The sequence below is a fragment of the Gasterosteus aculeatus genome, chromosome 8, assembly GCF_964276395.1.
Source record: "Gasterosteus aculeatus chromosome 8, fGasAcu3.hap1.1, whole genome shotgun sequence".
Lineage (NCBI taxonomy): Eukaryota > Metazoa > Chordata > Actinopteri > Perciformes > Gasterosteidae > Gasterosteus > Gasterosteus aculeatus.
The window spans coordinates 17,315,407-17,327,807 of record NC_135695.1 but is presented as its reverse complement, the minus strand read 5'-3'; the positions used below and the strand labels follow the sequence as shown (position 1 = coordinate 17,327,807).

Here is a 12,401-nt window from a genome sequence, read left to right as displayed (position 1 = left end):
CAGGCGTCTTTCCTGCGTTTCCTGGTGTACAAGTTTCATCTGCTCATCGTATCACAGGTGACAGAAATGAACTCTTTGTTATTATAAGAAAGCCAGGTGGTTATAAAGACAGGATGGATTTCTCTCAGTTGTTACTCTAATGAAGAGCACCACAGTCGATAAATGACACCAACAATTTCGTTCCGCTTCGGCTGCTCTAATTGAAAAGCAACTGATGCAGAACTATACGGAGCATTTTTTAAAATTCTGATATTTTGTTTCATTCATTTATGATTAGGCCTGTTTTAAATGCCAGCTTCCCCAAGATGTTTGTTTATTGTGCTGTGTGACCAGTTCCAGAGTCCAACAAACAATCGCCGTAACTTCCAGAACGTGATACGTTATTTTATGTTAGATATTGGAGCAACATTTTGGACGGTTTTGTTTTTTACAACTTCCAAGCCACACGCTTGATTGTGAGACTTGCTCGCTTAACCTTTCTGTGAAGAAGCATAACGTCAAAATTGAACATTCATATACATTTACAGAAACTACATTTTGCAACATGTTTATTAAATATTATTACAATTGTTAAGGCCGTGCCACGGCCATTTCCTATACATCTTTGCACCGATACCTGGATAGAGCCTCACAAACTATAACAGGAATGTGAGTGATGGACAAGAGATTTGAGCAGCTTCTCAACAAGTCTAACAAAGGATTACTGCTAATCCAAGCTTCTGCTTGATGGCTCTCATGTCCTCGTGGCTGGGCTTGTCAAGTGCTGCTCAGTTTCTGGAGCTTTCTGTCTTTGAAGTGAACAGGGAACAGCGCGGCGGTACTGCGCCAGGTTCAATCCAAAACGTTCTCCTTAAGTTTCGTTTCGGTGCACCAAAGATCGGAGTCTGCCTGGAGACACAATAATCGTTGCGCTCAACCATTTCTGTATGTGAGAATGTCATTAGAACCCCATGAAAAACTCTAAACATATACTTTTGTAAACTCACCACAGTCTGTTATTTCCATTTAATCATCCCCTGCATTGTCGCCATGTTATTACTGATGGTGAAGTTTTTATGAAGTGCTGTACATGACGTCAGCTACCTGACAACTACTTTAATGCACCAAAAGTCTCACAACTTAACCGATGTACTCGCTTTTCCTCCCCGTAATTATCTCATGCTATGTTGCATCACTGCCCAGCTGAGCTCTTCTTTAGCTTCAGTACTTGATTGAAAACACTGTTTTGTGCTGCTTTCTTGTGTAGCAACAATTTTATGTATTTACATTTGTCAGTGACATACAATGTGGTATCATCATATTTTCTTGATTCTCTCTCTCTCTCGCACATGCACATAAACACTACAATACACATAAACACACACAGTTGAAGGACTATACACTTGTAATTAGAGAGGAGTCGGTGCCACTATGCATTTAGTAAGAACTTATCTTCTTCACAACACTTTAAATATCAGTTAAATGACACGGTGTGCCCAAACTATCGGCATGCTGATGAGCTGAAGACGCAGGGATTCATTGGAGTTGAAAGAACATTATATTTTAGCTATGCTTTGGTTCTATGGGGGCCAGTTGATCGAGTAAAGTGTAGAGTCAGGACAGAAGCCAGACATCATGTCCTCCCTATTAGCTCCACACTGCCAGGCTCATCTATCTTTATTGGTCATCCATTAGCCTGTATTAAAGGGAGACACGGGATAATAGCAGTAATGATGCTGATGATGGAATTAGACTGCGGGTACACACGTCATCATTGCAGCGTTGCGTCTGGAATCATAAAGAGGTTCCCACTGACAAACGGATACATGGATACAATAAACGACCCCTTTATTCCTCCCCGATCATGGCATGCAAGGTACATACGTGTAGCAGACAAATATAGTGAGAGAAAGAAAACGAGGAGACATCTTGCAATTTACAGGCTCGTGTCCGTCGCCTTGACGGCACGTAGGGAGTCACTCTAAAGCCGGTACCCGTGCCAATCTGCAGCATGGACAGATGCTGGTACAGGTGTGTGCGTGACGGTCGCTGGCAGCGGCGGGCGCCAGCCTGAGCAGCAGCACGCGGACGACGGGCCCGGCGAAGTGACGAAGCCAGCCATTAGACAGCTGGGACCGAGGGATCATTAAGGCAACTTTCTGGAAAGACGCTCCAAGATTAGGAAAGCATCGAGCGAAATGAAGACATGGGTGTCTGGTTCCGAGATGACGCATTCGGAGGAGCGTTAACGTCTTTTATGGGCAACGCGCCTCCACGATCAATCACAAGTGTTTACAGTCCGGGGTGAAACCGCTTTCCTATTTTTGGTTGGCGGCACGTCACCGATCTTTCTCTTATTATGCCTCTTAATTAGCTCTGCATGAATTACTAATCAACCGTGAAGAAGGCATTCACCAATTTAAAAAGTGATAGCCCATGAAATGAACAGCGCCGTCTCATACAAGCAGCACATCAGCTACTAATGCCGCAAGGCCTGAGGAGAGACCTTTGACTGAGAGCGAGAGACGGAAAAGACAACACGGAGCACACAAACACACACACACACACACACAGAAGCAAACCTTATTGTGACTAAATCCCTCATTACGTTTTTAGAGTGGTGTCAGCACTGGCCTGGCCACCATGCTGTGTTTACTCAGTGATCCACCCACGAGACATTGATCTTCTTCATAAGGAACATAATGGCCACCAGAGAAATACTGATCGGATTTCAGCACGAGTCAATTCAGTTCATTAGGGCCGCTCTACCTCCAACTGCGGCCCTGTATTGATCTTGCCCCTGTCACCAGACTGTATTTCTCCACTAACCGGATAGGGAACTCACAAAACTGTAATTTATACAGTGGCAACAGCGAGTCGAACAATAGATGCGGTGAAATCAGAGCTGCGCGGACCGTCCTCCCTCTGTGCCCTTTCTAAGTCGGCATCAAATGTCACACAAAAATTCCTAAAAAGTATCAAAGCTGTCGCTGGCTTCCATTTTTTATTCCTCTAATACCGTTTCCAGCGTCTCTTCCTCTAATCTCCACTTATCTGGCATCCAGGTGAGCTCCTGCACATGGCTGGTGGGCAGGCTTTGGTCTGTGCGAACACAGCTCATCTTAATGGTATTTCTCCCCCCCTCCTCCCTCCTCGTCGTCCCCTTTCCTCCGGGGGTGGCTGTCAGAGAGAGACGGAGGCAGCCAGAGGACTTCTCACTGCCGCTGCCGCTGACAGCGGGGCGCCGCTGGGATTGTTCGAGCGACCGCAGCCGCCCGTCATGCAGAGGGGCAGCCGGGCTCACAGGTGCACAGCGTCTGACAGATAATAGCAGATAAAACCCAGGCCGCCCAGCAGCTCGCTCCCCGCCGGGGGGATAGTGGGAGGGGCGAGGGGAAGGGGGGGACCCGTGGTAGTGGCGTGATGGATCAGATAGAGGGGTGGTGGGGAGGGGAGCCTTACACGGACCCACCAGTCTGACGCTAGTGAAGGACAAACAAGGTCACAGATTTCAAAAATCCACCGCTGGATCCTTCCTGCGGATTACCGTAGGATTGATGGTGAGCACAAATACAGCGAGTGCGTCCGAGAAACCATTTAAAAACTCGCCAGTTTGTGTATTTCTTCCATTATGCTCTTTTATTAATCTTGTTCTTATTGTGTCTCATTTTAATTTAATTTTATAACACACATTTCTCACACATTCTGATTTTCTTTTGGAATGCACACACATTTTGATCCTTTCGGGCTAAATAATGATGACCCAAACCCATTCAAACCTGTCGTTTGCGTCTCCTCCGTCCGGCGGATGTGACAACCGGAGACACGGTCTGCCTCTCTGTCAATACTGAGACACAGTTCGTTTTGTGGAGGAGGAAACAGTCAAGACAAATCAGGCGATCCGGCGCAGCGCGGCCTGAGACACACGTTTGTTCTCTCTGAGCTGCCGCCACGGAGAGACAAGTGCAGAGAGTCGTGATGGGTGTGTGAAAATCTGTATCATTCTTTGGTCCCCAATCAAAGTCAGTGCAAAGTGTCTCACACAGACACACAACACAGCAGGGCGGCATGATGACTATTGGACGTGGGTTCAGGCGTCTGCTGTGTGGAAGCTTGGGGCAGAAAGACGGAGGCTGCTGAACCCGACGGCTGATCCGTGAGAGAAAGCAGAGCAACTAAAAGCAGGAAACCAAAGGAAATCAATAATGTATAAAATATGTATTCATACATACAGTCCTCAATATACACAACCGTTAAACAAACACGCTCCACACGGGCATCTGACAGAGGGACCGAGGCACCGAGGAAGGGCTGATAACGACCTTGACCACGGCAGCAATAAATATCTCCTGACAACGGACACCTGCACAGAATATTTTCATATCAACAATTTAGCATGGCGGCAAAGCCCTACTACTAGTAACAGCTATTGTTACAAACATTTAGCATCCTGTAGGCCCAGAAGCAAAGAGAACGCACAAAGTTGTGAATAACATATTGGCTGTTTAGAAAGACCACACAGACACACACACACACACAGTCCAAAAACTCAATCCACCAGCCATAACACAGAGACAGAGTGGCATCAACCTCTATTATCTAGTCCCTATGCTGCTAACACAAAAGGCTCCCTGGAACAAAAATCCAATCAGTCCTCTCTAGGAGGATTTGCTCCACAGCAGCACTGGTGGCTCTGCTGGTGACAAAGAAATAATCTCAGAGCCCACAGCCTGTTCGCTGCCTTCATCACATCGCCCTTTTAGAAAAAGGACAGACGGAGTCTATGTTTCTCTATTTACCGTCCTCTGAGTTTAGCACTCTCTCTCTCTCTCTCTCTCTCTCTCTCCCCCTTTTTCATTATGCAGAAACATGAAACACGGTTGACTATTTGTTCAGTGCGTGAAATTACCTCGTCTGCAACACAGGGAATATTTACTCCTAACAATTAACAATATATGCTTGATGTTTAATAATAATTAAAAGAACCCCTCCAGGCATGTGGAACCTAGAGAAATATTTTGGAAATGTTTTCAATACTGCGCTGACCCGGCCTTCTGGTTATCTGGTATCGCTCGGAGTCTGGCGAATTGTCACACTCGTTCTGCATTCTGATTATTTCGCTACGCTGCTGAGAAGCCTTCAACGAAATCAACTGGAAAATACTCAATATAAAGCCCCACCCCCCCCATCCATCCTTCATCTCCCTCTTTGTCTGTTTTATGTTTCTTTTTGAAACGCGTCAAAATGGAGGCGAAGTCGGTCCAACATGAAGAAGAAGGAGATAAAATATGCAAATGTACAGAGAAAGGATATAATTAGTGCAATAATGGGAAGTTTTGTTTTCACAACAGTCCCTTTACACAAAAGCCCATCTGACAGCACTTTCTTTTGAAATAAACAGTGTTTGTCTCGGTTTCCTCTCCCTGTGCTCCCCCCGCCTGCCTCCCTAAAGGCGCAAAGTCTTGAGCTCCGCTGAAAAACCGAATCCGTGAAGCTCCTCGGCCCGAACAACAGCCAGTCAGCAGCGCTGATCGTGCACACGAGCCGCCCAGAGATTTCTATCAGCTCAGGTATGCACCCACATGCCTGCCGGGCGAGCAGGAACCTTTCCCCCTTGCTCGGGTCAACTCCCGAGAGCACAAAGGGTTCAGTTAGGAGGAATGCGGAAGAAGTTACTTTAATTCGTGGTATTCACCAAAACACTATGACAGAACTTCAAGAGTAGAATGTGACCAAGGAAAACACATGCCGGTCAAAACAACAAAAGACATACTGTAAACACATGATATATCACTATACTGCCTTTAGTCTTTTAGAGAAATGCAAGCTCTTAAGCGGCGTAGAGAAGGCCGGGCTGGTGCATCATGTAAATGAGAGAAAACTGTGACCCCAAATTCACACTTCTCTTTTACTAAAAATACAAAAAAAATGTATGTTTTTTTATATGTTAATTGTAGTCTACTTATCTTTAGTCTGAGGTTTGTGTTGTCTGGTTTCAGTCGACCATAATAACTTTGTTAGGCTGATAACAAACGTGTTGCTGATGGCTAAACTGCTAATCTGCAATAACAGCTAAACCAATTTCCACGGCTTCCTATTTTCCAAATGGCGTATTCGTTTTATTTACTGTTGCTCCTCCTGGTAATTTGAGCAAAGTGTCATTCTAGTAGAAAAACCTCATTCCCGTGTCCGCTCTGCTGGTGAAAGTGGGAAATAGATCAGAAATGTTCCCCGTTAGCCGTTTGTCAGCCATCAGTAGAAGCCTACGGTAAGAAGATACGATGTCCACATCATGACTACATCTGCACAACACGTGTCCTGCTTCCTACAAATCCATGTAATCTACAAGTAAAACTACAAGTAAATGTACTCGTGAAACCGAATACTGCCTACCTAACAAATGTGTCCATATTGTGCATGTGCATTTACATATTTCACATGTAAAATTTAGACGCAGCATTTGATTGCGTGCGGCACGCTGTGCAAAACCCTCTGCCCTCCCATGTGCAGTGGGTTTTTCAGAAGAGAGCAGAGCAGGAAACACAAAGACCAGCTGTGGCAAGAAAGGCTCTAATAAAGAGCATTTGTGTTCTGTTCTGACAGAAACAGCAGTGAAATCGAGACTCAACGAGAGAAGTGGAAGAGACGAAAGCGAGAGAGGAGATCAGAGAGCTGCCTGTTATCCTCACGCTGCTTCTTGCTTTAGTTTTCACACACACACACACACACACATGCTACACACATCTGTGCACAAACCCAAAGGTGTGTTCACAAGTAATCACACACACACACACACACACACACACACGCACACAAACCATTCTCTCAAATCTGCCCAGATCTCATGAATATGATTGACCTTTTTTCTCACTGTAATGCTGAGAGCGCATAAAGGGGAGAGGAGAAACTAAACAGAGGCAAGCAGAGTTCATTTAGAACAACACATTATTGGGTGCTGACTGCAGATATGGAAAAGGACAATCTAATCGATAGAGCAAAAGAACGACAACGGCCTCTCCAATCAATGTCTGCACCCCATTTTCTAACTGTGAAAAGACAAAGCCTTCCGTGCAGGTGTTTTTGTTGTTTTCGTTTTGTGCTGCCTGCACCCGTGTGTACGTGTACGTGCTCATGTGAATGTGTGTGTGCGTGTACCTGTGCTGCGGTGGAACAGTTGCCAGGACTAATCATTATTTAGTTGTGGCGGGGCTGGAAAGGTCAGCAGTCTGAAATGTCAGGCTGTGTTCAACAGAAGCCAGATGCAGCCGTGCGCTGCTCAAGTGTCCAATTAAAGAGGGCCGAGTGAGGTTTGAGTGGGTCCGTGTGTGCGTGCGTGTGTGTGTGTGTGTGTGTGTGTGTGTGTGTGTGTGTGTGTGTGTGTGCGCGTGTGAAAAGAAATAGCAAAGGGATGCCGTGTGCTTTTCGTCGGCCGCTGCGTGCTCGCGTCAGACCTTCATCTCGAGTACATGTGCGCTCGATTAGACGTGTGTGAACACATGTGTAAGTGTGAATCTTTTCTCAGGGTGGCTAATGAACGCCATTAGAGGCCGAGGCCGACGGAGCAGCGGGGGGAGAAACCTCATCGAATCTCTCTCTCTCTCGCGCGCGCACACACAGCATGTTACGAAGCCACTCGAGCCAATTAGTTTGTTCCCACCCTGCGATTCCTCCTGCTGTCAAGGCTATGAAGACGAGACAAAGAGAGGTGAATGACGGACCGAGAAAGGAGGGTTTAATACAGAAACACAGGGGAAAACAAAGGGCAATGCGATAATATGACATCGCAAATAAATACAGGCGGATAACGAGAGATGCTAAAGTCAAATGAGCGAAGGGAGAATGAGAAGCAGCCGAAGGAAAGGAGCCTCGCGGGAGGATGAGAAGGAGAAAGAGAGCGAGGGAACGGGAAAGTCCTTTAATCTGCAGGGAGGAGAAGGTCTTCTGCCAGCGTTTCCCTATCAGTCATTCATCTGAAAACCTCACCTGCTCTTCATACGGCCATCATAATAACCTTCACCGTGTTCAGTCTGCGTGTGTGTGTGTGTGTGTGTCCACTCACCTACCGTGAATAGTAATAAGCAGCAGGGCAGGATCAAGTTAAGAATATAAGGGACTACCCACCAAGGCCACCAGCAACAACAGCCTGAATAATGACCTGTAATAATTTACACCACACAGTGAGCTCCACGCTGCTTAAAGGAGGAAACCTTTCAGTGAGAAATAATTGAAAGCTACTACAGTCCATAGGGTCTCTCTATGGAGGTAGACTGAGCCCCAAAGTAGGGCAGTTCATGTTGTAAGCTCATTCGAAGAGATGCAAAGTGAGAAAAAAGAATGTATTAAGATTCCCTGAATGGGATGTCAGGGCGACTGTCACAGTTTAGTTTGAATTTTATTATCACCCAAGACGAAGCTTTGCAGGCAAATAAAAGACATGACTCAGTATTTATCAGGTCGTCGTGCCATTTCACACAATCCAAAGTCAAGTCTAGGAGCTTTCAAACATAACAATGATGTCTCCGCATGATCCATGTAAGTAAACAAGTGACAATATTATGTAGTTCTTAATTAAAGTCGGTTTCTGCTGAAGTAAAATTAGAGGTTTTCAAAATCATTAATAGTCATTTCAATTGTGCGTTAAAGTTTTCACACAGCTTTGTTTTTGTAGTTTGTAAGATGTGTTTCCCTTTAGTTTCTAGTTTGAGTATCAGAAGCAGAGAGAGAAGGGCCACCCAAGAGTTTGTTCCGAGCAGATCACATCGAGAATACCAACCGTAAAGCATGAGGAGCACAACCCACATCTGTAGTGAGTCAAAAACAAAACCACCACGTGTTCCGCCTTCAAAGGCCTAAAACATGGTGATGGCAGCATGTTGCTACTTGCAAGACATGAGAAATTGGAGGGAATGAATTTGTCCACGAGGAACAAAACCAAATTAGTTGTTGTAAACATGTGTCAGCATATAAGTTTATATAACTTGTAATCCTCCCCTCATGTCTTCATCTCGCTTCCCTTTATTTCTCACCGTCGGCCTGTCCAGGGGAGAGTCTTGCCTCTGCTCAGGGCCTAAGAAACATCTGCAACATAAACTCGCTAAATTAACCCGGTCTCCATGAGCATCACACGGGCGTTATTCTAATCAAAGCATATTAGATCATCCAGATATTTTAGGCATATGGGTCTCTGTGTCCTCACAATCCCCATCTGTTTCTCCTCCCCCGTTTTATGAATTTTCTACTTGCTCTCCATCTCAGCAGATTCCTCGTCCTCGCAGCTGCCTCTCTCTACAGAAAGGATTTATAAGAGTGAACTACTTCATGTTTACAGTCAAACCTCAGGCACCATATGCCACCATGTATCATATATGGTATATACGTCTTCTCTCAAGCACTAACTCAGCGATAAAGTCGTATATTTAGCTGCTTTACTGAAATACCCGTGTACCTACCTATATGTAAAATGTTTAAATAAATGAGAATAAATGCTAAAACTGCTGCTATGCTTGAATGAAATAGAGAAAAATATACTGGATGTATGTTGATTGGATTATTATGGAATTGTGTTGCAGTACATTGTGAGACTACATGCGGGGGGATCACATTTAGTAAATGACGACATTTTGGAAATGCAGTTCAGCAGTTTTTTCATATTGTTTGCAAGTGGCTGTCAAAACAAGACCTGTATTTATGTAGGTTTAAAGTTTCTGGAGTGTGTGCCTGTGTTTGCGCCCCGTGTCGGGTTAGACGGAAACACACTGAGGGTTTTACTGCCGTGTTTCTGTCAAATCCACATTAAAGAGATGGAAAGAGCTCTGATGGGAGCGTCGCAGTGCCGTTTTACATCATCGGCGTGGGCGAGTTAAAGTGGAGAGCTGGACAGCGGGTCAGAAGTCATGTGATCTCAAGGACTTACCGGTGTTGGTGATGGTTAACAGATCGAGACGCCGTTGTTGCTGAAAAAAAAAAAAAGAGATAAAAAAGAGAAATGTCTTAAATGTCTTAAAACAGAAAATCTCATGGAAACCATTTGTTTTGTTAACATATGGCTTAGTGGTATTTTCTATGCAATTTCATATTGAATCAGTTTTACAAAGTAGTCTGAGCTACTTCATCCAAACAACTTCACAGTGTAGTTTAGTTCAACATTCAATATCTAAAAGCTTTTTCCTCACTCGCGCACGTGTAAGTACAACCTTGTGGGTTTTGATGAAGTGTGTCTGAAAGAGTGTGCAATTTTATACTCGATGTCTTCAGCAACTGCGAAAGGGGTCTAGAAGAGCCGCTGCAGCTGAACGCCCCCCCCACACACACACAACTACACACGCACACAAATACACACACTTGACTTCTAAGCACTGCAGTAACCAACACCTCGGCACTCCTCATCCATCCACCAGTCAGGAGAGAATATCTTCACATCCTAGCAAAGGATGAAGGGTTGCTCTGTGAGTGTGTGTGTGTGTGTGTGTGTGTGTGTGTGTGTGTGTGTGTGTGTGTGTGTGTGTGAGAGAGGTCACGATCAAAGCCGGCTTTTAGGACCCGACTCGATTAATATTCCAAAAACCACACTAACCAGTTGCTGAGAGGGATAAGCAGAGACTCTCACACCCTCCTCACATACAGTGATGCCTGGAGTGGGACTTTGTGATGGGCTAGTACTCGTTTATTGTATTTAATATGTAGCAGATGTTCCTACTCAGAGAGACTTGAAATAAATATACAATGTGAGCAAGGGGCGCCGCCTTAGAAGAACTTCAAATACCAGCTCACGCCATACACAATGTAAAAATATCACACACAGTAGCAGTGCTACTACTCTGACTACTCTTTCCTTCTCTCATTCAGAGAAATAATCAGCAAAAATAAGCAAAGTATTGACATGTTTGGTTTGAGTTATTGGCTGAATTTGAGTTTCTTCTGGGTTTAATGTTAAATGGTCAACAGATGTAAATTGACTTTTTGCTGACTTGGTAAATATAGTATTAAATAACCATAAAATCTGGGGGACCTGTGTTGTGATTTTGAGAAAGTAAATTCATTTTTTACTGCTGAATGTTACTTTAAAGTTAAAGAATAATGCATGATTTATAAGCAATATTTATTTTCTTCCTAGTAAAATTGCTTTAAAAAAAAAGCACATACTCAGTTATAATCGTTTTTTAATGTTTCACTGTAGCAGACTGCAGCAAAGCAAGTGAGCAAAAAAACAATCTCAGAGGAACACAAGTGTTGAATCGATGAAATCTCTTGAGACGGACAAACTGAAAACATTTCATAAGTGGCAAAATGCGCCGCCGATACCACTCGGTGCAAAGAGGCTGGTGTCAGAGTTTTTTTTATGGAGAGTCTTCAATCAAGTACCGAAAAGGGGCGAATGATACTTGTGACCCGGGGAAGGTCACTGCAGCACCAGGCAGCCAGAAGAGAAACGAGATGATCCCTGAGCACGACCACGCTATAATTAGTTTGACGCGAAGGCTTTATTGGCTCATTTTGCAGAGTGAAGCATATGTACTCGCACAGTATGGACACCCGTAAAGAAATGTCTCTAGTGCGTTGTGTGTGTCGGTGGTGGGGGGGGGGGGGGGGGGGCGAGGTGGTCGAACATGTAAGCAGTAGATGTCACTGTGACAACACCAGAGCAACAAGAGCACAAGCTGAGCGTCCTCCATACACAGATTTACACTCGCATGGCTCGACCCCCCCACTCACACACACATACAGGGAGGGCAACTATTACACCCTCAACTACACTGTAGGATACTACGCCACACGTTTCTTTACCCCTGCAAGGGAATTTAGATGGCTTCGGCAAATCTGACCGTGAATCAGTTAACTTACTTAGTTACTAGTTAGTATATATCTTTCTCTGCCATCTGCTTTCCAGTTTTTAGGTTTGTCATTGCATGTCTTGTACCTCTCTGAAGGATGCTGTATACTACATAAATTAACTAAAATTAAACGATACTACAACAGTACCTGGGGATAATTAGTAGTATGAAAACAAATGCAGATCTGTCTCGTTCTTTTTCTAAATGGATAAAGTGGATCACTTGGATTGTGCAGCACCCTCTACTGGCTCTCCACTTCATGAGCAGGCCTTCTACTCAAGCATCATCCGAACAATGATTCCTCACTTCATATTATGTGTGACCGTAGATGTATGTAATGAAGATGACACTCACATAGGTGCACACAACAAGCCAAGGCACCTCTAAACCCGACAGCATTCTAAACTCATTACACACACACACACACACACACACAGATGGACACGCTATCTGTAACCAGCAAATGAAAAGTGTGAGCGTCTTTCAGCCTGCCAGTACTTATACGCAGATAATGAATCTCTGGTAGAGAATTACAGCACACAACCACGGCTCTCTTTTCCTGCTGCCTTTGTTAGTCCTTTACATGGACGA

General features: G+C 44.6%; 1 protein-coding gene across 1 annotated transcript in view; it reads right to left on the bottom strand.

Moving 5' to 3' along the window:
- The window catches only part of agbl4 (AGBL carboxypeptidase 4), a 201,981-nt gene that overhangs the window by 55,966 nt on the left and 133,614 nt on the right, over positions 1–12,401 (bottom strand). Inside the window, exon 6 of the mRNA XM_040184981.2 lies at positions 9,893–9,932. Coding sequence (XP_040040915.1) covers positions 9,893–9,932 — 40 coding nt within the window. The remainder of the gene's footprint in view (positions 1–9,892; positions 9,933–12,401) is intronic.